This window comes from Papilio polytes, unplaced genomic scaffold (genome assembly GCF_000836215.1).
Source record: "Papilio polytes unplaced genomic scaffold, Ppol_1.0 DF823935.1, whole genome shotgun sequence".
Classification (NCBI taxonomy): domain Eukaryota; kingdom Metazoa; phylum Arthropoda; class Insecta; order Lepidoptera; family Papilionidae; genus Papilio; species Papilio polytes.
The window spans coordinates 1614642-1642241 of record NW_013525269.1 but is presented as its reverse complement, the minus strand read 5'-3'; the positions used below and the strand labels follow the sequence as shown (position 1 = coordinate 1642241).

Genomic DNA, 27600 nt, shown 5'->3' with positions numbered 1-27600 from the left:
GATATAATCGGAGTAAACAAACCGATGCAAACTAGTAAGTAGTAATATTACATTCTCTGGATCTCACCCGATTATGATTTGAAGAGAGTTGGTTGAAAAACAACATATCTTAAACTTGATCGCAAACAATAGAATCCAGCAGATACGAATACGAATAAATAGCCTTCTGTCTAATGGAGACACGTTTTCGATAAATTCATTGCTATAAATGTAAAAATTTAAAAATCGTTTCAAGATCGAGTAAAAAATTCGACTTATGATAAACGATTCGACTAAGTAACAATGCTCACCAACTTCACGTCACATCACGATACATTTTATTTTTATCTGTGGTAAATGTTTCAGTGAGTGACGGATGTGTAAACGGACTGCTTGTTCGTTATTTATTTGTTTCGTATTTCAATGTAAAATTTTGGGTGACAAAAGTATTTTATTCTTATGGACATGTAATTAAAAAGTGACTGCATGAACCTTTAAAGCTTGGTTTCTTGTTTAAAATGCTTGTGCCGTTGTCGGCGTCTTATTGCAGGTTATGAACTGAATTCAATTCGTCATCAATTTGCGTTTTTCTGTATCGACAAACATTTCTTTCTACTGATAGAACAAAAATTGTAAAGTGTTTTTGGTGCTTGACAATTTGTAGTTACGACAGAAGATATTTTGAAGCAAAATGGGGCTGATTTTATCAAAACTTCGAGTGAGTATTAGAGGATTTATTTTGTAACGTAGCCAAAACTATTTTGATAGTTGATTTTCCTACTTTGATTTGGCGTGAATTCAATTCACTTCTATCCGATCTAATATAATTATAGAGCAGAATTATAGAAAGTGTAACCACAACTGCATACCATTCTGTAATACCTTCACTACGATTATTTCGCGCTGACCATGTAAAAAATTTAACTTTCTAATCAAAATTTGCGATTAGTAAAAGTTAAATGTTAACAAAAATAAATTTTAAGCTTAAAGTCACTGTCCTGTTTGCCAATTTTTTTATTTTGTTGTGTACATTCTTTAGCGATTTCTGTTATGTCTTAACTTAATAGGTAATAATTCACGAAATAATCCTATTAGAATGAGTTAGAGGTCACAAAATGCTGGCTTCTAAAGTAAGAATAAATTTTGCTTAATGATATTGTATTTTAATAGTAACTGTCTACAAACATGCTTTGTAAAAATGAAGTTTTAATACATAAGATATGCATTAAACATTTAAAGTCAAAATTAAATCATTTTAAATATTGTTAATGCTATTTACCCGATAATAAAACTGGTTCTTAATCAGATTAGTAAATGATTTTTATTTGATCTTTAATATATATCTATACTATTATAATAAAGCTTAAACACACACTTCTTTGTTGCCTAAGATGTCAGCAATCACTTCATATTTTTGAATAGTTCCTTTTTAATAATAAGCCCTACACTTACGTCACACTTTAGGCTATATATTTTCACGCCATTAAACTTTGGGGGTAAATATTTTAGATAAAAATCCTAATGTGGGAAAGAGACCATAAGTTACTGCCAACATCAAGGAAGCAATTGTCATTTGTGCATTTGAATTGTGACATTTCATGCGGATGAAGCCACACTGGAACAGCTAGTACTTAATATTATAAAGAGGAAAGATTTGTATTTTTATATGTGAATAATTCAAAAACTATTGGGCAGATTTAAAAAAATCTTTCACCATTAAATAGCTATATTATCAGTGAGTAACATGGGCTAAATTAATTACAAAGACAAAGATGCAAGCAATAGTTACTGTCTTGTAATTCTAATGAAAGCATCATCCACTTGCCCTTATCCCTTATGGACGGTCGGCACAGTATGTGCTGCTCTTCCATACATCTCTATCAGCCGTCATGTAATTCTAATGAAAGCAATATGACATATTGATCATGCTTGTTTTTTCTTTACATATAAGTAGACTATAGTCACTATTTGCAACTCTCAACAATGAAAAACCAAAACAATGAATGTTTTTGTTTATACCAATGAAAGTAATCATCTATAATAACATCTGCATTGTGAAAAATACATAGGAATCATTAATAATTTTAGTTTTGATTATAGACTTTTTATATCTGTTCCCATCATGTCAGCTGATTTTTACTACTTGCTATAAAATTGTGAATGTGTTTTACAGTATTTCTTTATTTTACTAATATTATAAATGCTAAGGGTTATACATTTGTATGTATTGATAATCATAAGCATGTAACTGCAAATGGGTTCAATGAATCGGCAAGAAATTTATATATGGATAGATTACTGTCTGTAATATGTGGACAATCTTATGGGAAAATGTTACTTGTACAATAACTTGAATAGTCTATGTCTATATCTTCTATATCTAACTATGTATCTACCTGGTATCTATCTATACATATAAGAAAATTGAAGTGCCTGTTTGTAATATCAAAAGAAAAATTCCAGATTTTGGGAAGATGATGTATTTGCGTTGCTGATAAAAATAATCGCATTTAAAATATTTTTGTCTGTCTGTCCGCAAGCCTCGTTTGTTCCGAGTAATCTAGGGAACGACTGGGCCGATTTCGACTAGACTTTCACTCAAGGGTAGCTGTTATAGGTGGGCATATTATTGGCTCCTTATTTTAAAAATTCCGCGCTATCGAATTAGCGTAACAGGTGATCTAAATTTACGCTAACGGAGTTTGCGGGCCATAGCTCGTATACAATATAAGTAATGTGGTCATTATTTATATTGTAATCTATGAAGGTGTTCTTAATTTTCAATGGTGATTGTACACATATAGAACCATTGTTACCAATTCTCTATTATGTAAATAAATCAATATAAAACATTGAAGCTCTATGCATTTGATCATCACGTTATTACGTAAGCCTTAGTAATGTGATTAATTAGAAATGGTATACTAAAGTGAACAATGTTCATGAAATCTAACTAAGACACAGACATTAAATTTTACTTAAATATTGTTCTTTGTCATAGAAATTGCAAAAAAATGGCTATATTGTGTATGGTTGTCGTGAACCCTTCTGTTTCCTGTTTGTGTAGTAATCTATCACCTTTGGTATATCCAAACCATTAAAATAGTGTGAGAGAGCACGAAAAAATCCCTTGAGGTAAGTGATATAGGGAACGAGTGGGTGATCTGGTGGTGATGAAGATATTTTTGACCAACTTCCCAAAAGAAGGAGGTACTCAATTCGTTTGATTTTTTTATGTGTGTTACGCGATATCTTCGGCAATGATGGACCGATTTTAAAAATCCTTTTTATCCGAAAGGTAGTGCTTGTAGATGGGTCCAATTTTTTATGTTTAATTTTTGTCACGTCTTTTCTCTGCAATCTGTCTCAAATTGTTATTTGCTATAAAAGCTGTCTTCCATGGTTATTATTGACCATAAGTGTTCTATTAGGATGCACGCTTGGCCGAACAAGCCACTGCTGTAATCCCAGTGTTCATCTCGTATTACAGTTATTTGCAGTTATCTCTGCGCTCGATTGCAAACTGCACGGTTATAACCACCGATCAATAGCTAACAGTTAGGGTTGACAATTTTTGTAAGCTAAAATATTTTCTTACTATGGTACAGTTCTCCAAATTTTATTCTAGTAAACCCCTGTTGATGTGTTTGTGATTTCGATGAACCCTTTGATACTACATTTCTTCTACTTGTCAATCTTATTTCTCGCCATCGTTCACCCCTAACCAGTTCTCTGTAAACCCTGGAAGGTCTGGGCTGGAATTACTGCATTAGTCTATACGATTTCTAATGATGTTCCGAACTTTACTATACTTGGTGGAAAACCCTACGACATTGTGTAATCTTATTTTTCATTTAAGCATATTTACGACGATTTAAATAATCGACATTTTGATCAAAAAGCTATAGTCATAGTGACTTCTGTTTGTTTATCGCAAATATTTTGATAGGAAAGTTAGTCGAAAAACATTCTAATAACGATAAGTTTTTTTTATTAGTAATATTATCCCACGATGTCGAAATATACAAGCATATTTGTTTTCGGTAATAATGTATAGAAATAATACTGTCTGCGACCTTAAACTGAATATCTGGTTTTGTCTATTATTATCTGAATATGAGATATTTGTGGGTGTCGAGTGTTTTGCTTATCTCGTATCGGATTACTTTTGAATATACAAGATTATGGATATAAGATGTTGTAATACACCTTAAATAATAGTGCACCATAATACTCGATATTTAACAATCTGGGTAGGTAATTAGGTTCAAACTAAATTCGGACAGTATTTTGGAAAACGGTCTAGAAACTTCTTTGGGTAACAATTTGCATTGCATTTTTAAATTAGGAATATGGCAATGAAAATGTATTACCACATGTGCGAAAAATAATTGCTACAGAAGTACATCTCAGTTAATAATACCTCAACTCTTGTTGCTTTGTGTATTGTGAAATGAATCTTATTCGTACATTTTTATTACAAAGGCTGATGTATGTGTATGTAGGTCAGTGCAGAATTAGACTGGAAAAGGTCGTATGAGTTTTTATCGAGATTTTAAGAAGCGAGGTGTAGTAGATTGTTTTTTTTTATATATCGTAAGGTAGCAAACGAGCAAACTGCCACCTGAATCCGCTTAACTGATGAAGCGACCGTTGCCCATAGACATCCGCGATTGCAGATGCGTTGCCTACGCTTAATCGACGAAAGAAGAGACGCACATAAACAGGATATTTCCCCTTCCTATGCGTCTCCTCCGCCGTCAAATCAAATCAATGTTTACAACTTGATATGAAGTTTTCTACGCGGCTTCCGTTTATATTGTCCGTTACCAGATCATGAAAATAAAAGTGTGGCAACATTTTGAGGAAGGTGCGATCCAATAATGTTTTCGATTTCCCATAATGGCATACTCGATTTAGCAAGTTTTGTGAGAATTCGCAAACTTCTTAAATAAGAGAATAGTGTATTTTTATTTATTAAGCATATTAGTATAAAAATTATACGACCGTTTTAATACGATAACCTATTGTCACGATGATAATATCATTCACAAGGAAATGTATTGTATTCAAATTTCATAAGTTAAACTCTCGAACGACACCCACTGCAGAAAACATTATTAAGTACAACAAACACTTATGAAATCGAATTATCTATACAGTTAAAAAAATTGGAGTCTCTCTATATGTAGTAACGAATAAAAAATCCAGATTTTGCGAAGATGATGTATTTGCGTTGCTGATAACGAAAAACGATTTTTTTCTATCTGTTTGTCCACAAACAGCGTTTGTTTCGGGTAATCTCCGAAACTACAGCAGTCGACTTTTACGGGGTGTTGTCAGAGCTGATCGGTAATGTTATAGACGACCATTTCCCGCGCTAACGAAATATGGGGGCGACAGCACGTGTCAAATATTATTATAATACTAGCTTTCGCCCACGACTCAGTCCGCTTGAGATTAAAAAAAAAAGTGAGTAGCCTATGTGTTCTTCCAGACTATACTATGCATCTATACCAAATTTCATCCATATCCGTACAGCAGTTTAGGCTACAGACTCTAACAAACATCCATCCATCTAAACTTTTACAATTATAATAATAGTATGAAGTATAATTAGCGCCCCTGTTAAAAGTTATAATGAACGATTCGTAAAATAACTAAATTAGTACTATACTGACTAGAAAGTCCTGTAGGCCACAAACCAGTTCCTCTAGAGGTTAATATCCATATTGTGTGGGTATGTATGAAGTCTTTCATACCGCCCTGTATGGGTCGTTGCACTCGAGATCTCTATCCTAGCATACTTTCACCTTACACTGAATATTGTGCATGGAAGAAAGTTTCATTTCATGATTTTTGTTGCCCATAAGGCGAATTTATTTGTACTAGTATGTTCGTAAATATTTTCTTCTAGATTTTTCCATTTAGTTGACTGGAATAAATAACATTCAGTGCCAATAAAATATTACACAAATTGTAGAAGCGTTGTGTTCAAGCAAGTTACTGCGCTCTAAGTAATAATGTTTACTTCGTTTTGACAAATAAACAATTTGTTCAACATAAAAGTGCAATCTCGAATGACAGACTAAAACCATTGAAAATAAAATGATTCGTCACACTCTCTTCATCTGAACTTTCGTTTTCGCCAAATTTAAAATACAGTATATTCTTAGATTTACTCTTTATGTTTCACGAAGATTCTTGTTAAAGCTACTTGAATACTTGGGACAAGTTTTGTATTAATTTCAACAAGACGTTTTGCTTTTGATGATGTGATGAAATATTTCGAGGACATTTATAGCTAGCACGAAAATTCGTGAAAGAAATATTTGTCTTCGACAAAATTTATAAGAAAACAAATCTTTACGCCCGATATGCTGCGTAAATCTATTTTTTTATAACATTATGAAAAGATTCCTGTAATTTTGGTGTATTACATCGTCGGGTTTGTGACAGCTCGGGCAAAGCTCGGGCTATTGACAGAAAATGTAACAGATGGTTTCGAGGTAGATTGCGAGGAATAACTTAGGCACGAAAGTCGTACCGATATTATTATGAAAGAAAGTAGATATAACTTCTTTCACCCACATTCATGGTAACACGAGTTTCTTAACAACTTTATGTTCATTTAAACATGTATTAGTTATGAAAACAAAATATAACAAGCCTATAATATACCGAAGTGAGCTATATTGACCCGGAATTTAAAAACTAAACCATCATGTAGCGTATTTATAGATGGGAATAAGAATGTGAAAATTAAAATCAATAATTTTGCTTAAGTCTCTAGGCGACAGGTGTAATTTTAATTATATAAATTGTGTTACATTTACGTCAATCATTATATGTGAGAGGTTGACGACCGACATTTGTATAGAATATTCTTAGGCACGAGTTACGAAATAACAATTCACCTGTTTACATTTAGTTGTTTCATGCCAATTGTATGCAGTTTCCAATGTAGTAGTTACCTATCGTATTCAGTAGGGCAGCCAATTCAATTAACGTTGGCTATAAAATGACGGAAAAAAACAAACGACTACATTGTTCTGATACGACACTGATGTTAAACCCGACGATACGTAAATTTGAAGTTAGAATGTGAAGTCTTTCAGTAAATGAATGTTTTCGTTCAATGGTCCACAACGCTTCTCCAGTAATATCTAATGTTGTAGATATTAGGGTATACGTGTTATAAATCAGCTTGATGTTTTTCAAAGCACATGTTTGCAAAATAGTAATCTGAAGTTAATCAATCTTTCTATTTCAGTGGATAATGCAATGTCTATTAACGGTGGCCTACGTAATAGATCACGTCTAGTGATATTTTTGTTTTGGCTGGAGTCGACTGGATAACTATCGGATAGCCCAAAATGATGACGATTACGCATTCAAAATTATTTTCGTCGGATGTAAATCTATTAAAATAGAAATTTTAAAAAATAAAAAAAAAACGAAGTTTACGTACTTATCCTGATTAGCCAATGATACGAATATACTGCGGTTTGTAACAGTCTGCGGTTACAAACAGCTAGTTTTCAAGAATAGTAGTTTAAATTACAGTCTACAACAGGGACTAAATATTTCAATGTAAATGTAATACCTTCCAAATTAATATTAACTACCAAAATATGTCTTTGTAGATCCTAATGAAAATATATTTTCCAGCGTAAGAAAACAACATCAGAGATCCTCGAACGGTTGGAGTCAAACATAAAGAGCATCGAGCGAGATGGACACTGCAAGGAGCAAACGCACCGGCGAGTGGTCGGCTATGTCATGGCGTACTCCGTGGGCTTGTACGTACTGCTCGCTGTACTGTACTACTACGTGTACGTCGGCCGTAGTCAGCACTGGCTGCATTCCTTGCTCTACGCCTCCCCGCTGCTAGTGTTGCCAATATTGTAAGTACCAATTTTAATTTGCCCGATTGTTTATTTAACAACGTCAATATTATTACGACTATAACGTGTCTGATAAATGAATTGTTCGATAAAACATCATTAAACATTTCAAATATAGTAAAATATTCAAAGAGTACTATCAACTAATCAAATTATTTCATTTAACACTGTGTTGACAATCCACCAAGATGTCGTGGTTGGACTATACATTTTGTACAGTTAGAGCGCGCACTCTTTGACTAAACTCACGCACAACTGTTTAGTCTCGCTTTGATTCCTGTGAGCTTGTATGGAGAAGAGCACACGCCCCGATTTTTAGTTGTGCAACTAAACAGTTGATTGGACTGCGAAACAATCGACAATCGCACAGCAGTTTTGCGATGGTTTAGTAAAAGGTGTGTGCCCGCTCTTAATTGTACAGGTATTATTAAAAGTTAGTAGCCTTAAGTGTCATACCTCTTAAAATAATGGCATCTCTTTTCATTACAGAGTATTTTTCATTCGCGCTACGATATCGTGGTATTACACATGGTCATTGAACAAGAATAAAATTAAACTAAAGACGATGAGAGAAGAAAAGAAGAAGATTCTAGAAGAAGTTATGAATACTGAAACATATAAGGTAACTTTAATGTGTATTTGTAATCTATATTACTTGTATTTTCAATAGTATTTGCGAAATTGTGAGAGTAATCTATCGCAAAACTTGTGATACAATTTTTCCATACTATAGCCAAAGAACAATAAGTAATAAACGATTATTTGTTCACTGAAAGAAATAACTTTATCAGTAGTTTAAATCTACATGTAATGATTTAAAAAGAAAAAAAAAAACATTCTTGTAAGTTTCACTGCTTACTAATATTCGAAGGTCTGTGTGGATGGATGTATGTTAGAAATTGAGGTCTAAACTGCTGAACGGATCTTAATGAAATTTGGAAATGTAGAGGATAGTCTGGAAGAAGACATACGCTACTTACTGTTTTTTTTTAAATTCCGTCGCGGGTGAAAGCTAGTTAGAAATATTGGCACAATTGCTCTACGCGATTAAAATAAGCATTTTCATTCCATTGCAGGTTGCTAAAGAGATTCTTGACAAATACGGTGGTCCGGAGGAGCAATCGAACGCCCTCAAACCTTTACTGCCGGCTATAACGTCACCAAACAACGTGAACAACGCACCTAATTCCGCACCAGGTAGATCAGTTACAAGTTGGTACGATATCATTTTTAAACCTTACAGAAAAACACGTATAGATTATCATCATGTTGCTTGAAAACTAAATGATCGCAAGGATGGTTATTTCGTTCGCTATATAGACATGGGTTACTCAACTAAAACTGCGGATCAGTTCACTCGCAGAGGTGAAGCAGATCAGTGAATCGGTTCACAGATCAGCTCAAACCTGTATAGAGGTTTAATTTTCTTGTGTTTCGAATCACCAGTCAGTTCGCGGCTCATCAACTCCCAGTTAGACATCAAGTTGAGTCGTGAGCTGCTAATTGATCCATAGCTCAACGGATCTGTTGACCGGTTCAGAACTGATTTACACACGTTTACTAGTGTCTTACGTTCATTAGGAAGATTATTTATGTGATATTAAATTGAATAAAAATGCAATGTTATTTATTTAGTAATTTAGGCCTTTTTACATTCTTTGGGTAATGAATTTGTTATGTACTATAATAATTATGTTTTGAATCAGTAAAATGTAATAAAAAATATATTAAACCATTACTTGTAAACTAATAATTTTAATCTTGAAGTACAATAAAAATGTTACATAAATTAAAGTATTTTAAAATTAAATGTTTTTAATAAAGATTTTTTAAACTTTAGTTTAATGAGATTATTTAATTAGAATAATTGCATGCAATTTTGTCCTAATTTTAATTAATTTGTTTTTTACTTTTAAATAAATGTATTGAAATAATTTTGATTTTTTAAACGACCCAAACCTTATAAATTAATTTGATATACGATTTTATATAAATAAAAAAGATTTCTATACTCCAAATACAAGGATAAGTGTAATATGGTTGAATTTAAACAAATTTAGTAATAATCTTAACAAAAATGAAATGTTAACAAAACTGATTATTTATTATTACAATAACTATGTTAGGATCTATTTATAGTTCTAGAATACGTCATAAATATTACTGCTCATGGTACACGTTCAGATAAATTGCTCCAGTAAGCATTGTCATATGTTTTGTCGTAATCGTAACGGGAATTCCCCTTACATAGTGTTCTTATTATTCATGTCTATGTACAATTGTCTATGAATAGTATGAACAAATTCGTAATATAGTCGAATAGTTTTGTCTCTGTCATGGCCAACCCCGTATATGCTCTTCATTGATTGTTAGCTATATGTCCCACATAACTTTTGTCAATGAATACGATTTTCAACCTTAATGGTGCCACTTAGAGCTCAAAATTATCTTACTTATTTTTTTTTACCAATAGAAAATAGTTTCCATTTTGATATCTTGATAATTAAGCGAAATTATAGAATATTTTTGTAAGAGACTACCTTTTCCCGCGACATAGCTCGGAATAAAATAAATATACTAACATAGGGCTTAGTGATAATTTAGCTATTTAATAGCACAATTATTTTTGTAATTATTCCAGTAGTTTTTTAAGTTTATTTGTTTAAAAAAAACACAAATCTTTCCTTAAAATATTAGTGTAAAAGGAGACAAATGTACGTCAACATCAACTCTCGTATCGTTATAATATTTAGTGTAGACAATATGAGAATTGACTATTTTCTGTATATTTCCAGCAACACCAGTGCCATTCCGACAGAAGCAGTTGGCGTTGCAGACATCTACACCCGTGAACCGTAACATGAATTTGGTGCCCATGAACAACACGACCACTGCATTATACAAAGGACCAAGACTTCGAGTATGTTGATTATTTACTCTGAATGTTGTCTTAAGACAACCAGTTGGGTTAACCACATGAAATTTTAAAAAATAATAAAAAATGTCAGTCATAAAAAATAATAAAAACAATAAAAGAATTTATGAAATCGGTCCAGTAGATTTTAGTTGAATGAATACATATAAAAGTTCAAAGTACAAATCTTTCCTCTTTATAATATAAGTATAGTAGGCCAGTTGTCAAAAGTGCAACTGGCGCCAGCGGGCACAGTCTATGCCAGTAAAGGGCTGCTCCCGAGATAATTTTAGTTGTCAATTTTGTAGTTTTCCGATTATGGTTTAAGACTGGTTTTGACTAGTGATATTGGACACTGTAATAAATAATCTTCATCCACTTCTAAAGAGTAAAAAATCGCATCAAATGTAATGTTTTAATCTATCAGTTTATAATTTAGGATAAGTAAGGAACTGTTTCTTAAAGAATATTTGTACATGCTATTTGTCTATTTCATGTGTGTATGACTTTTTTATTTTCTTTTGCAGTCAAATCAACTTCCTCGGCCCTTGTTGGATAGAAACAGATCGACTTTAGACAAAGTGATAGATTATTTGATGAAGGACGGACCCAATCACCGCATGGCGCTTATATGTTCGGAATGTTTCTCCCATAACGGTTGGTTAATTTTATTGTTGTGTAAAATATGCGAAATATATACTAGCTGTTCCCGTGCGTTTTCATCTGTATGACATTATGTGATCTATTTCATTACATTTGTAAAATTTTCTTTTGCAAATGTGAAATTTCAATGACAACAGTGAATCTTGATGTTGGCTGAGAATTGTTTATAAGTAACCATGGCAACCTTGTTGTTTTGCTGCTATTGGAATTGTATTTATTGTCCCTTTCCATCTTGATAGCTTTTTCCAATTCATTTACCCCTATGCGATAGAGTCAAAAAATATATAGTGTAGTATGTCGTTAGTGTAGGGCTTTTTTTTTATTAAAAAAATAGTATATTAAAAATGTACAGTGGTTTCTGACATCCTATATATCTAAGAAGTGAGTTTATGCTATTATATTTGTGATCAAAGAAATTTAAGAAATATATAGCCTAGAGATAGTGAACAACATTTTTTCATCGGTAACTTCTTTGAAAGGTGCTATGTTAGTTGTCAAATTTATCTATCATCTCATGTTATAAAATATTTTACAAAATCATGATAAGCTTCATCTTTTGTTATAAAATAAACCAAATCATTTTAATTAATTAAATTGACATGTGCCAAAGAAACATGTGTGTATGTATGTAGGTATGGCGATGGTGGAGGAGTTCGAGTACGTGTCGTACTCGTGCGCGTACTGCGGCCGGCTGAACCCCGCGCGCAAGCAGCGGCCCGCCGCGCCGCCGCTGCGCCCCGCGCGCCCGCTGCTGCCCATCTCCAACGTCATCACCAGTAAGTATACTGCATCTAGAGACATACCATTCATATGTCTTATAGCCCCGTTTGTTTATTTTTATATGTACAGCTTAGCTATTTTTTTTGAGTCTATGGGGAGTTATTTAGCTCTCTTGTTTGTGAAGTTGCATATTCCGGATTATTCCCAACCGTCACCCCGCTCAGTCCCCATGTGGAGACAGATGGGAACAAAAAGTTTTATATGTCCTACCATTTGCGACGAGGGGACGGTTGGAACTTATTTTATTTGATAATGGTTCCATATGTCACCTTATTGGTGATAGTGGGACTCAAAGGTGGGACGGATGAAACCTTTTATTCTCACGTAGGGACAGAGCGGGGTGACGGTTGGGAATAATCCCATAATACCGGTAAAATAAAGATGAACATGACAAAACAAAAAATTGCTATATGTTTGTTGATGTTGCCAATAGAAGATATCCTAACTATTTTATAGAATGTTCCTGAAACCCAATTATTCTATATCTATCTTTATCTTGGATGGTTTTATATGTATTTTACAGTTTTAAATCCCCTGGGGTTGGGCAGAATCATTTAATGCATAGATTATAAATAATGTTTTTTTTTTTATTGCAGATTCCGGCGACGATTCATCAGCTGATAGTAACACAAGCGATAGTGAGGAAGAAAGAAGAAATAATATATTGAATCCTGAAAATATGGACGGTAATTATAGTCATACATAAAATAATGTTTTTACGAATGTTTACTACCTTTCGCACGCGACTCCGTCCTTGAAACTAAAAAAAAAAAACAAAAGAAACTTATAATAGTAGTAAGATTTCATATACATATTTGTAAAACGTGAGACTAAGTAATGATTTTTTTTCAGTATCTGAATGCGAAATAGAACGACCCCCTTCTTCGGAAGAAGAAGAACCGAAATCCCCTACTGAGAAGAAAGAAGACTGAGCTTTTGTCAATTCATCCATTTCCTTTCCCCTCGTGGTCCCTCCCCTCGGCAACCGAGCGGCGCCGGAGAACTACATGGAACTACACTATTTAACTAAAATGTCTATTATTTATGAAAAAACATTTATTTCATCGATTTTATGACGATTCAATGATAAAGGTTCTGTAAACGTTCAAATGTGTTTGACGAATTTGTTTGATGTAGCTTTTCTTCAAATGTGTCATACAAAAATACAAACATTTAGAATTTGACCGTTTACAGTGCCCTTTATAAATATCGATATCAGACGATTGCAACTGCTTACTGGCTAGTTTGCTTGAATAAGTTTCAAAAATAGATTGGTTGTTTATAATTCATTCCAGATACTTTTTTAGAAGTTTTGTTATGGTCCATAATAATTTTGCTATAATTTTTACAAAAATGTCGTAAATTCGTTAACTTGTATAATTTCGAAATCTTGTTAAAATATAGTATTGTAAATTGTGTAGCCGTAAATAGTCCAAAATTAGACTTTTGGTTTTCGTTTACTAATTTTACAATATGTTATAAATCTTATCTCGAGGAAAACATGTTATAGCAAATTTTTGAAACTTTTTATGTCTTAACAAAATAAATAGTTGATATATACGCTTAAATTAATAATATTAGAATATGGTGCGATGATTGAATTAAATATACCTACACATTTTGATGATTGCAAAAGTAAATTATGTGCCTTACAAACTTTTCCGCGATGACAGTTGTGATAAACACCGCCATCTTGAATATTCATTAGGGATGGTCGATGGTGCATTGTAATCGAATATTATATCGATATTCTTTCATATCGACATTAAGCAATAATATAAAAACTAACAACTAAATACAAAAATTATAAAATATTTGTTAAAGATCTTAGTTATCTTGATAATTGTGAAAAATTTATCAGCAAATTTTTGTTTGCTGAACTTTTTTTTTAACATCGACCATCTCGGATTTATTGACAATTCATGTTTACAATAAGATTTTAATACTTTGATTAGAAACTATAGTAAATATTGTAATAGTGATTGTAGTAAATACATTTAAAAACCATAAATCAGAAAGAAAATCCAATAAAAGTTGTGAAAGGCGTTTTTGCTCTGTTAGAATTCTGATAAAATATGTACTCTACTCTATTTATTATAGCATACTCTTGTGTTGATATGATGCTAGTTAACACAGTGTAGTTTGCCCACGGTTATATATTAAAATCTTTCTTAAGTTATTAATTTGAATCTTAAAGTAGATTTAATTTAGATTGTATTCATAGTAAATGTATGTTTTTTTTTGCATGTTTTTATTTGTATATTTGGTATGCTACTTAATAGATCATGCTATTCTTTTCCAAACTAAAGGACGGATTTTGGAGTTTACGTAACTAAAGACAAGAAATGTATGGAGTAGTTTAAATTTGTCGATTCTCTTGTTTTTTGGAGTGTTACAAGAGTTAGAAATTCCTTTTGGTGTGTCTTGTTTTTTAGCTACTCCATATCTGTCTATGTCTGAATCTGATTTTGAACATTGAATTAAGCTGAACTAAAATGAAGCATTAAATTTAAATCGGTTTAAAATTGTTAATTTTATTATTATTTTAATTTAAAAATCATGTTAAAAAAGGCAGATACTTTGCTCCCAATTGCTTTTATTATGTTTCGTTAAATATTAGTGATGTTATAACAACAATTATTTTGAGTATATTCATTTTATATATGCGTGTATTTCTAAATGTAAAAATGTAAAACAAAATTTCCCTTATTTATTTATATCGAAGCAAATATACTCAAATGCTTTATCTAGTCATTTGTTGATTTATTTGGACCATTAAAGCTTGGAAATAATAAAAAAATGGGTGACTGTGACTGTCGGTTTTGGGGTTGTTCAGAATTGTTAATGGAAAAATGTACAAATGAAAGTGTCTCAATTATTAAATAATTCGAAATAAAGTTGCTTTTTAGATTTTTAGATGATTAGCGATGGTAATTAGGATTGTCGAAAAGATAATAAATAGTCCTAAAATATGGTGATAAGGTTGAAAGTCAAGAAATGAGGGATTTAATTTTATTTTCACCCAATCTGTTTCAGAATTCGTATATTAGACAGGTTTTTAAAAGACATACAAACTTTTATTCAGAGCACTTCTGTCACTGCTTCATCTTTGATATTTTTTGTGACTTGTGACAATATTGCTTGACTTGCTGAGGAAAACCCTTGGTGATTTATTTGAATTATTGTGAATACAATTTGGTACTGTTTCTTACTAAGGATTTAAATTAAGGATGCTTGCTATTATACTTTTGCAATATTACTTAATTTTAAATTAAAAGCAGTCAATTTACGAGACTAGTAATTATAACAAATGTATTTAAACATTTTTCTTTTAATGTATAAGGCAATACTGATTTCAGACGTTTTTTTAATAGAGAGCTAGAAATAAAATAATTTCAAGGTAGTAATAGTTTTGGTCTAACATAGAACTGATTCAATTATCAATTTAGTGCCGTTTGCGGTACATAGAAGGGAACATCATAAAGGATGGTAGAGTTTGTTTTTGTTGACGAGAGGTTTTGGTTTCTTTGTAATATGTTTATGATTTGTTTAAACATTTGGCACATAAAATGTATATTCTGATCAGCATGGTATTGGATGGGAATCCGTGACAAAACGTCTCCGTAAATTACTTAATCTGTACTACAAATTATCTAGGTTTGTAAATAAAGTGACAGGAAGTTGTTGAATTTGTTATTTATTATTGCTTGTATCGTGTTTTAGCTGTTTTATAACATGAATATTATAAGTACCCAGTTTATTAGACTTTTATTTAACCCCTCCTGTTAAAACAATTAACTAAACTGGTGCCAGTATCCATGCACTTGACTAATGTGCTAGATTTACCGAATAAGATAAATGCTAGCGCCGGGCGGGTAAAATAAGAACTACACCTTTTAAAACGAAAGCTCAAAAAAGCTAGTTATATAATCTACATTGATATTTTATTGTCTGGTATTGGTCTGGTATTTCTATTTTATAATAATCTGTGACAGTCAAGTTGACAAGTTTGACCAAAATTGGCACAAATTGTTGAAAGTTTGAGTTCGCGATCGAGTATTTCATATTCATATGTAAACTTTATATCAATAATAGATAGGTTATCATTTTTAATTACACATCGAATATATAAGATTGCACGAAATCGCCACGCCCGCTGTTGTTGATAAATAGTGTGTTAGCTTCAGTGCGCTTTAAATCGTTGTCGATAGCATACGTCTTTTTTTAGTGATAAGCGAGTAAAGGAATTTTTGTGGACTTTCATAATCAAGTTAATAATTGTGCATAATGTCAGTATTAAATAACTTCTCTGTGTCAATAGCAAAAGGACTACGTCGTGAGTATCAATTTCATTCAATTTAATATTTAAAGATTTAAAATGTAATAACTTCATCTCCAAATCCTATTTGATTAAACCTATTTTAATAAGAGATCGATAAAATAAGAATAAGTTTGTTTTGGTTTTTGGTCAAAAAATGAAGTTTTTATGTGTATTTTTCTATATCTATATAATTTTAAACTACTTACGGGTGTATAAATAACCATTACATATTAGAAATCTAAAGATAATTAAATGAAATAGAAGTGACATTCACATAGTACCAAGTTCATATCAATGAGTAAATGTTTTCATTCTCACGGCCTTCAGTGCATTTCCTCATTATTTACTTTGTTTATGTATATTGAATGTCAACAGTTTTATGTTAAATGACTGGAATAGTAACCTATTATTATTTTAATAATAATGTATGGGCTTCCTTGTTAACTAGTCTTTATTATTTTTATGATAGAATACAAACCACCTTGAAATTACTGTGATTTTCCATTGTAAATATAAATACTCTCACTTAAAGTTTTTTGAAAAAACAAAGATAACAATGTTTTTGTAAGATAATAATGCTTTTAGACAGTGGAAACATATGGTTGTAAATAACATGTTTTGTTTACCCTGTATTGATAATAGATAGAAGACATTGAAATGGTTATTACTAACTTAGTTGAAAAACATTCATATTTATATTTCAACACCTTAATTTTAAACTCTTTCCTCTCACACTATATCACTCACTTTATCTCCCTTTCACTTAACTCTTAGCTTCATCAATTGCCTCCTTATCCTACTCCTGTAGGGTCGGCACAACAGATTTTTGTTCTCCACATAACTATCATATGTCATCTCAGTCATCACTCACTTGATCATGTCACTTTTCATGCAATCCATCCACCTCTTTCTAGGTCTACCTCTACCAGTGTATACTTCCATACTCATAATTAATATCCTTGTTACATGCAATTCATCCCTCCTCATAACAAGCCCATACCATGCTAACCTTTTACAGTTTACTTTCTCTACCACTGGGGCTACTTTCAATAATGTACCCATTTTTTTATCTTATCTATTTGTGTTACCCCGCACATCCATCTTAAAATTCACAGCATTAACCTAATATATTGTCATTCATATAAAAATAATGTCATGTCAAAATGATGTCTATTGAAATTTAGTCAATCATCACATACACTAACAGAATTAGGTAACTATTAGTCATTTAGTGTTGTTTCCTCTGTGAACATTCAATTATGACATTCAGCATTTATAAAATGCCAAAAGTTTGAGACCACCTTGAAAAAATTACAATATTGAATAAAACTCCAAAAGTTCGTACTCTACAAATTATTTATTTACCTCATTAAATAGGGAACTTTTTATGTAACATAAAATAATTTAAAAACTACAATATTTGCCATAGTTATTAATAAAAAAATATATATTATTTAAATTAACTTTTCATCGAAAAATCTTCCCTTACTTACCAATCTTGGTAACCGGTATTCCAGACAGAGCAAATATATAAGTTATTTATAAATGTAAACAAGTCAATTCATAACGAATAATATTCTCAATAACACTTATATTTATCAGACTTACAGCAATAACATTCAATAAACATTCTTTATATGTATGTCATGTTTTTAAATGGTGGAAATGCATTGGTACTTTTACATAAAGAATAATCACTAGTTATAATCTATATCTATACTTCTATACTATTATAATAAAGCGTAAACACACACTTCTTTGTTGCCTAACATGGCAGCAATTACAGCATGTTTTTGAATAATTCTTTATTTAATAAAAAGCCCTACACTTGCGTCACACTTTAGGTTATATATTTTAACGCCATTAAACTTGGGGGGAAAATATTATGGATAAAAAGCTTAATGTGGGAAAGAGACCATAAGTTACTGCCAGCATCAAGGAAGCAAGGTTGTCATCATGTCATGTCATTTTGACATTTGTAATTAATAATTTGACAAATGTAAACAATAAAATAAAATTTTCATAATTTCATGCGGATGAAGTCACACGGGAACAGCTAGTAATTTTATAAAATCACACAATAACATTTTAATGACCTGTTATAAACTTGGGTCATAACTCTAATATAGTTGCACCTTTCACTTTAGATACCAGCAGCATTTATGTACTTCAAAAATCATCTATACTAATATAAAGAAGAAATATATCATAATAGGAAGAGATAGATGGAATGTGTGAAAGGAGACATGATTAAGAATGATGTATGATAGAGTTATGTGGAGGAGAGAAACCCGTTGCGCCGACCCTACTGGAGTAGAATAAGGAGGTAGATGATGATGAAAGGTAGGCAAGACTATGATATTGAATATGCGTATGGGATGTTTGCTTGTTTGTCAATAATGTTAGGAAAACACACTTCTTTGTAAGCAGCCTAAAGGTTTTTGTGTAAAATTATTTAATCATTTATGTGAATTCACAAAGCATGTAGCATTGAATGTGTTAAGAAAAGTAAACAATTTGAAATTGCTTGTTTATGTTCAAGTATGATTATATGTTGATATCAATTTAATATATAATATTTAATAATAGATGCATCATTTGTAAATGTTGCCTAACTCGTGGTGAACCAGTTAAATCTTGTTTCCGTTGAATAGATCTGTTCCTTTAACCTCAAACAAATAATTAGCGTTATATAAATTTGTTTTATAATCTAATCAAATTACAATTAATTGGAGATGTTTGGTGCAAATGTGATGTGTTTCTCTTAATTAAATCAAAAAGATAGTGTCAGACTGTTTTCCTGTTCATTGGCCATTTCTTTAGACTGGATTTTCACTGCTGAAACTAATTACAAACATTGTTATCTAATTGTTCAAAGAATATGAAAGGGGCAACAGTTATTTTTTAAACAAGTTCTATTTAACTGGAAACCCAATATTGGAGAAAAACATACCTTATTATAGCAATTGAAGCTACAAAAAATAAATTAGGACTCTATCTTTCTGTAGAATAGTTCTCTAGAATATTTTTATTGTAATGTTTTCAACGCTTTTTTAACGCGCGTTATAAAAGCGCCCATGCTTGCTGTATCTTTAGTATGACATTTACCGAGCGTCAATATTTGTCAATAAAATTCCACTCCACCCGAGTGTGGTATTGCGTTATTTACCAGATACACTCTGGCCCTTGTGCATAATCCGAGAACTACTTTTTACCAGACCATTCTATATTTGGATTGTAATAAATATCAGTGGAAAAATTCTACTTGTGACTGCTATCTTGTTTAATATTATTCACATACCATTGGGTCAGTTTTTTGTCGGTAAATACGTATTGCGTTTTTACATATCTATGATTTGCGAATTCGTTGTCACGTTAGCGTGAGCTTTAGATAAAAGTTAATTATGAATGATGTACTTGAACGTAGTTTTGTTATCGAATTGCTGTTTACGTCATATGGTTCAACACTTCCTATATTTATGAATTACTAGCTTTCGCCCGCGACTCCAAACGAGTGTAATTAAAAAAATGAGAGTAGCCTAGGTGTATCCAGACTAACCTCCATGTCTATACCAAATTTCATCGATAATCGTTGAGCCGCTAAGGCTACAAAGTCTAACAAACATCCATCCATCTAAACTGTAGTATTTATAATATAATTTTTTTATTAGATGATATAATTTTATCAATTCAATGGTAACCTTGAAATAAAAATTATTAAAATTATGAATGGCTTTATCAATATGTTGTATAATTAGTAGAATAATTCGATAACAGATATATAATAGAACTGGCAATTGGATAATATAATTTTACACGTGTTTTAGTATGTTGTTTTAGTATGTATGTTTGTCGCGTGATTTATTGAATTAATATGCATGATGCAGTGAAGGTTTTCTGAATTTGATTATCAAGTAATTCCCTTTATTAAAACTTTTATGGATACCCTAGTAGGAATGTCACCTAGATGCAATGTACAATATAATGTTCTGTCCCATCCATTTTTACTAAGGTTAGGATGGGAAGGGGAGATAACTTGATAGGCAGGAGATAGAAAGAAGAAAGAAAGAAAGAATCCCTTTTCTTCTATGTACCATTTAACAGTTTACCTGCATTCTGTATTAGTTCTAGTGGAGTCCTATTTTATAATGCCATTGTACCTCTAAATACACTATCATCTACTTTGAGTATATCTAATTAAACCAGTGTTATAAAAATGCCAATGTGATAAAACACGAATATTTATCACTGCGTAGATTAGTCTAGAATATGTTTTTACTTGCTTGACCCATTTCTAATATCATGTTTCATTATCATTTTATGACGCAGTAGTTCGAGAAAAATGCGCATCTTTTATGTTGGAATTACGTAATATGTACGTTTCGTGTGGGTAATAATATAGGGACAGTTTTTTTTTCAATTCAATTTGAAAAGTGTATAAAAACTTTTTTTTTCAATTCAATTTGAAAAGTGTATAAAAACTTTAATTTATTGAAACTAAAAAACGAATGATAACTTTTTACAATGAATTATATGTACCTTTAACAAAATTTCATTAAGTTTATTTTGTAAATCTTAAAGAAAATAAAGTTTTACCACAATTTGGTTCAAATATAAAAATAACACACTTATGTCAAATTATATCTCATGTTTGTCTGTCTGGTAGTTTATGTACTTATTATTGGCTTATGCACTGAAGCATATACTGAATCCGTCGTCACACATAGACAGTAAATAGATAACACTTCACATATGCGACTGGCGCCGCCTCAATAGGGTGACAATATGAAAAAACGTTATTCAGGACAAAAATCATACTAAGAGTGGGCGCACACCTTTGACTAAACTATCGCACAACTGTTATGCGATTGTCAATTGTTTTCACAAAATTAAATTGTTTAGTTGCGTATCTAAAAATCGAATAGTGTGCGCACGTCCATATAAGCTATAGGAATCAAAGCGAGGCTAAGCAGTTATGCTTTAGTTTTGTTCCAGTCCGCTTATCCATAAAACAGACAATAAAAAAGAAAACTATCACGAATTGAGAAAAACCTCTTTTGGAAATCGGTTAATTACGCTTTTATTACTTCCGTATTATTGTCATTATCAGCATCTCTTTGAAAAAACTAAGTTGACAATAATGTTCTTTAAATGTGGAAATGTCTCTGGAATGTTCTACATTTGAAATTTAACACACCATGTTTATTATGCTTTATGTATGAAAGTTTTTTTTGCTATTTTCAGGTCTTCGACAGAATAAAGAATTAAGTGATCGCTTACTGCCGGGTTCGTCTACTCGACGTCATGGCTCCAAAGATGGTAACACACAACTTAAGATGGACAAATGCCTTATTGTGTCCAAGGTGACACGATACGAGTACGAAAGGTATATTAATATTGAAACTTAAGATTTAAAAGTAATAACTTAGTATTAAGTATAAGTAAAAAGGGGATATCGCTTTGTCAAGTAGAATGATTACCGGTAATATCTTCTTACTAATATAATAAGTGACAATGTTTAGATAATTCGATGGACGTTTGTAAAAGTTTTTAACTTAAACTGCTGAACGGATATTGATGAAACTAAGCACAGAGGCAGAGGCTGAACACATAGGCTACTTTCTTTTGTTTTTATTTCAATTCTACGCGGACGGAGTCGTCGCTGAAACTAGTATATAATGGGCCTTGTTTATGTTATGCGAAAAATTTAAACCTTTAGTTTTCTTCATTATTTACATGTCCCTTATTTTTTATGAAATGACAACAAAATTTTTTTGTAAAAAAGTTGCTTATGTGTGTTTCCGTCCATAGTAGGATATTGTTTGATAAAGAAATTATAATAAAATTGAATATGGGAATACCCATCATAACAACATTATGAGGTCAGATTAGTATGAAAAACAAACATCGATTAATTACTAATCGATCTGTTAATATCGTATTAAGTACATGGATCTTGTAAACATTCTATATTATAATTTTCTTATTTAGTAAATCTATGTATTCTTCTTTACTATTTACGCATTAAAAACGCACAAATAGCAACATTATCATTGCACTAAATAAAAAATTACGTGTCTTTTGAAAGTGCCTTTCATGCTATTAAATGTTAATCCAGCGATATCTTATCTCTTTTTTTATCACCGAATACTTCATTGCAATAACGTAATTCGTCGTAGGACAATGTCCTTTATGTAGGGTACTGGAGGCTCGTTAGGGTTATTTTGATCAATCCATTCAATCGATCCCGTATAGGACTCTTTGACGGAAGATTGTTGTGAATATTCTGGATTCTAAGACTTAGGATAGCTTGAATTCTCCGAATACAAATTAATGACAACTTAAAAACCTCTATCACTTCAAAAAATAATATGTTCCCTTCCTATCAGACCCCAAAACCTCTATAACATAAAACCTTGATAATTTAAAACCTCTATAGCTTGAAATGTTTTGTGTTTCCCTTGGACTTTGACTTATCGATGTTATTTCTCTTCTATTTCTTGTTTATGGCTCCTTATCGAGGTTCTACTGCATTTCCAATTGCTAAATAACTGAGGTCTAATGCTTCTTACTTCTTAAAGACAACCTTTGACTAAACTATTGCAACTGTTTAGTCGCGCTTTGATTCCTACGAGCTAATATGGAGGTGCGCATATTACTCGAATTTTAATTGTGCAACTAAATAGTTGAATTATCTGCGAAACAATCGACAATCGCACAACAGTTTTGCAATAATTTAGTCAAAGGTGTACCCGCTTTTATTCTAACTCTCCTTTTATAACTTTAATTTAATTGTACTAAAACTGTGTATTATTTGTTCCAGACACAGTCATGATTACATATCTGACGATGAATTGGTTAAGGTACTCAGGAAGCGGGGATCAGATGTTGACTCGATGTTGGCCAACCACAAGGAACAAAAAGCTTTTGAGGAAAATGTGGCGAAACGATTGCGGGAAATGGGACATCAAGTTGAAATGGCCAGCAGGTAATTGAAAATTATATTTTTTTTCAGTTATATTTTAAAATAGTGGTCAATAGGTAATATGATCATGACATCAAATTGGACATTTTTTGTATAGTTTATTATTAGAAAAATAATATTTATAATTTTTTGGAATGTATTTCTATTTAGTGCAGAAATTAAAATCATCTGTTTTTAAATTCCCTCGCCAGCTGTAAAACGCAACGCTATTGGTGGAGGCAAATGACGTATATATCCTTTAGAAGCTTTGTTTCTAATATACAGTCATAGTGTAGATTTTTGTATATTTCTTTCGCAAAAACCTCTGTTCAGATATTCGTTAACCAATGCTGCTGTTGAATGTGCAATATATTTTAATAAATTTGTATTCATAAATGATTTGCCGTGGATGTTCTCTTGCCCCCACTTGACCGTCAGAGGTCGCACAATAATTTCGTGGTCTGTGAACAGTGATAACGTTCTACACCGAATGTCGTTATTAAATACTTAAACGGTTGTTTTGATAAAACTATCTTTCCAAGGTTATCTGCACACGTTTCAAGCCCCCCTTGAATCATATCTAACTGATTAAAATTGTTTTCGTCCTTAATCGATTCTATTTATATTTAAAGTTTAAATGTCATAATGTTTGTATAACATTGCCAAGTACGAATAAAAATGTATGTAAAAATAGCTGATAAGCGTAAAAAATCCGCATGTTTCTAGAATCTTATGATCGTCCAAAGTAAACAAAAATGTATAACTTGTATTTTTAAATTTACTATCTTGTAACATGTTATAACAAAGACCCCACATTATCTTATAGTTTATGTATATGAAATACAAATTTAAGGCATTTTTCAAACATTCTAGTATATCAAATTCCAGATTTGCATTACTCTAGTTGATCTTTTAAAACCACACAACGTAAAATAACACAACACACCAAAGTCAAATTGTTACAACAAAATACAACATAATGCATTAGAGCACGTAATACAACATCGTTCAACACATAACAACAACAACACACAACAGAAGACCACAGCACAACCACAGTTTACCATAGTTGCTAACATTTATAAGACAATAGTTTTATATTCCAATTTTATCAACAGGTTGACATACAACGATGAGTTAATTAACTGGTGCGATGTTGTCGTGCCTTGTGGAGGAGATGGCACCTTCCTGCTAGCTGCTTCCAGAGTTAGAGATGCTAAGTAAGTTTTATAACACAACTAGCCGCGCCCGCGACTACGTCCGCGTGCACTTAAAAATAGAAGCGAGTAGCCTATGTGTTCTTCCAGATTCTTCTATCTCTACCAAATTTAATTGAGATCTATTCAGCCGTTTAGGCTACCAACTCTGATAAACATCCATTTATCTATCTATCTAAACTTTCGCATTTATAATATTAAGTAAGATGTATTAAAAAAAAATGTCAGGCTTGTTACTACTTGTAGGAAAATTTCGTGATTACATCACTCGCAAATACTGTGAAGAAATTTGAAGATTGTGTGTAGTCAACCGTTGCGTTGATCGATATATCGTTTCTTAGAACAAAAAAGTTACTACTAATTTGGTAAAATTGTCATTTGTTGAATAACTCTATTCTATGCATTATTTTCAGCAAGCCAGTGATTGGCTTCAACAGCTTCCCGCACAAGTCAGTGGGTCGTCTCTGCTTGCCCACCTGGTGCTCGAACGACGTGAAAGGTGCGCTGCAAGCTTTGAAAGAGGTAAATATCTCAATTAATTAAAAAAAACAAGTTTAAGTTGATTACAATTAATTTTTTAAAAATATTTGCATAGTGTTTTTAATTGTTGATATTTTTAACGGACTTTAAATTTGTATTTTATTTTATTTCGTATTTTATGTCATACGAGCTGTTTCCCGCAACTTCGTACGCTTGGTATTAGAAAACATACAAACTATACAAATTACAAAAAGCTACGTATCCTGGGAACCGGACATTTCTCGGAGATGAAGCTTATCCCATGTGTACTCCAGACTTTGTTTTATATCTGTGCCGAATTTCAATAAGATATGTTGAACCGTTGCAGAATGATCGAGTAAACATTAAAAAATTAAATTAATGAATCCCACGGGAACCGTAACTATTCCAGGGATAAAAATTAGTCTATGTGTTTTTCCAGACTATGCTCTAAACCTGTGCCAATTTTCATGGCAATCCGTTTAGCCGTTTAGGCTACAAACGCTAACAAATATCCATCCATCCATCCATCTAAACTTTCGCATTTATAATATTAGTTAGTGTCATATATAAAGTCTGTTATTTTAAGCTTGGAAAATTAAAGCAATTTGAACGTGCTACTGTTTTTAAATTCTCACGACTTATAACGCAAGTGTAGATATATCTTACACGTGTATTGTTATCAGTACAATTAAAGAGTTCGTGACGCTTTTGACACATTCAGAGTACACATAAGTGTTGATTTCTCATACTAAGTCTACACTAAGGCACTTTTAAAAGTGGTAGAGCCCGCTTTAACATCTTTGCACGAATGGGCCGACTCGCCCCCAGCAATACCACGACCATACAGAAAAAAGGCGTGAAGTGGAAGCAATTCCGCGTTTTGTTTGATGAGTGTGGTGCCGGTGAAGGAGACGCATAGGAAGGGGAAATGTCCTCTTTATGTGCGTCTCTTCCTCCGTCAATGAAGGGTAGGCAACGCATCTGCAATTGCGGATGTTTATGGGCAGCGGTCGCTTTCCATTTCGGTGGATTCAGGTGGCCGCTTGCTCGTTTGCCACCTTATGTTATAAAAAAAAAACTAAGGGGTAACTTTTAACAATAACGTCGTTCATGGAGAGGCTCAATCAATAAACCTATGGAATATCCGTGAGAAAGTTTTCGTAACGTCATAATAAAACTTGTATTAGATTTGTCCCAATGAATACATTATCGCAACTCACGTAAATATTCGTGATAGACCCCCTATTTCCTGTTTCTTTAAATAACATGAAAATTGTGCGTGTTTAGGGCAGGTTCAGATGGATGCGTCGCTCCAGGATACGCACAACTATCACCTGCGAGGCCAAAGTGTTGGACACAATCACGCCGGTTGACCTTCACACGTTGCAGTACTGCAGGTCAGTACAACTACAGACTACTCTACAACTATTTACTGTTTATATTACCCAGATCCTGTTATAAATTTATTATTAATCGAAGAACGAACCAAAGAGTTGTATCTACCATTTTATTGTAATTGTACAAAGCAGATATCTATACATTTGAACCTTTTTTGTTGTAGATATCCACCGATGTCGAACATCCACGAAAATCAAGACGCACAAACGAGGGATCATGACGTCACAGCTGTTAATAGTCCCACTTTATCTACTAAAGTGTTACCCTTCCTAGCACTTAATGAGGTAAAAATATAGAATTAAAAATATGGAAATACTGCTCTGCTTCGATCGTTTTTTATAATTTCTGTTTCTATTTTTTTATATCTAAATATCTTATTTTTCTTGTCTCTTTTATAACGAATATGTATATAAAATAACAATGTTTGAAACAATTCAATATAAATTTCCTATTTTTTTTTAATTTGTCAAAAAGAAGTAAAAACCGAATTACTTTTCATTAAATAATAATTTAGTCCATAAAAGCTTTCATGACACGTTTTGCATTTCCACAGTATATCTGTATAGAAGTTGAAGTTGAAGTTGAAGTTGCTATAAATATAGTGTTCTCTTTCGCACTGCCGCAGGTGTTCATAGGCGAGAGCGTGACGTCGCGCGTGTCGCTGCTGCGGCTGCAGATCGACAACGGCCAGTGGACGCACACCAAGAGCTCGGGACTGTGCGTCACCACCGGCACCGGCAGCACCTCCTGGCATTTCAGGTATATTTATGCTAATGTGGGAAAGAGACCATTAGTTGCTGCCAACATCAAGGAAGCAAGGTTGTCATCATATCATGTCATTTTGACATTTGTTTTTGATAATTTGACAAATGTAAACAATAATATAAAATAAGGTGGCAAACAAGCAAGCGGCCACCTGAATCCGCCAAAAGGGCGAAGCGACCGCTGCCCATAGA

At 32.3% G+C, this 27600-nt stretch overlaps 2 protein-coding genes across 2 annotated transcripts in view; both read left to right on the top strand.

The window, feature by feature from the left end:
- The first annotated feature begins 340 nt into the window (after positions 1 to 340).
- Positions 341 to 16001, top strand: LOC106101900 (protein lunapark-B). The gene is made up of 9 exons (XM_013281256.1): positions 341 to 697; positions 7651 to 7886; positions 8376 to 8508; positions 8963 to 9083; positions 10682 to 10806; positions 11328 to 11457; positions 12096 to 12239; positions 12840 to 12929; positions 13096 to 16001. Exons 1-9 carry the CDS (start codon positions 671 to 673, stop codon positions 13173 to 13175), a joined length of 1086 nt encoding a protein of 361 aa, XP_013136710.1. The 5' UTR covers positions 341 to 670; the 3' UTR covers positions 13176 to 16001.
- A 246-nt stretch (positions 16002 to 16247) lies between these two features.
- Positions 16248 to 27600, top strand: part of LOC106101796 (NAD kinase 2, mitochondrial) — a 13455-nt gene continuing 2102 nt past the window's right edge. The window contains exons 1-8 of the mRNA XM_013281131.1: positions 16248 to 16579; positions 21809 to 21950; positions 23388 to 23552; positions 24647 to 24748; positions 25159 to 25267; positions 26534 to 26643; positions 26808 to 26928; positions 27270 to 27437. Of these exons, the coding sequence (XP_013136585.1) occupies positions 16531 to 16579; positions 21809 to 21950; positions 23388 to 23552; positions 24647 to 24748; positions 25159 to 25267; positions 26534 to 26643; positions 26808 to 26928; positions 27270 to 27437 (966 nt within the window). The 5' untranslated portion in view covers positions 16248 to 16530. The remainder of the gene's footprint in view (positions 16580 to 21808; positions 21951 to 23387; positions 23553 to 24646; positions 24749 to 25158; positions 25268 to 26533; positions 26644 to 26807; positions 26929 to 27269; positions 27438 to 27600) is intronic.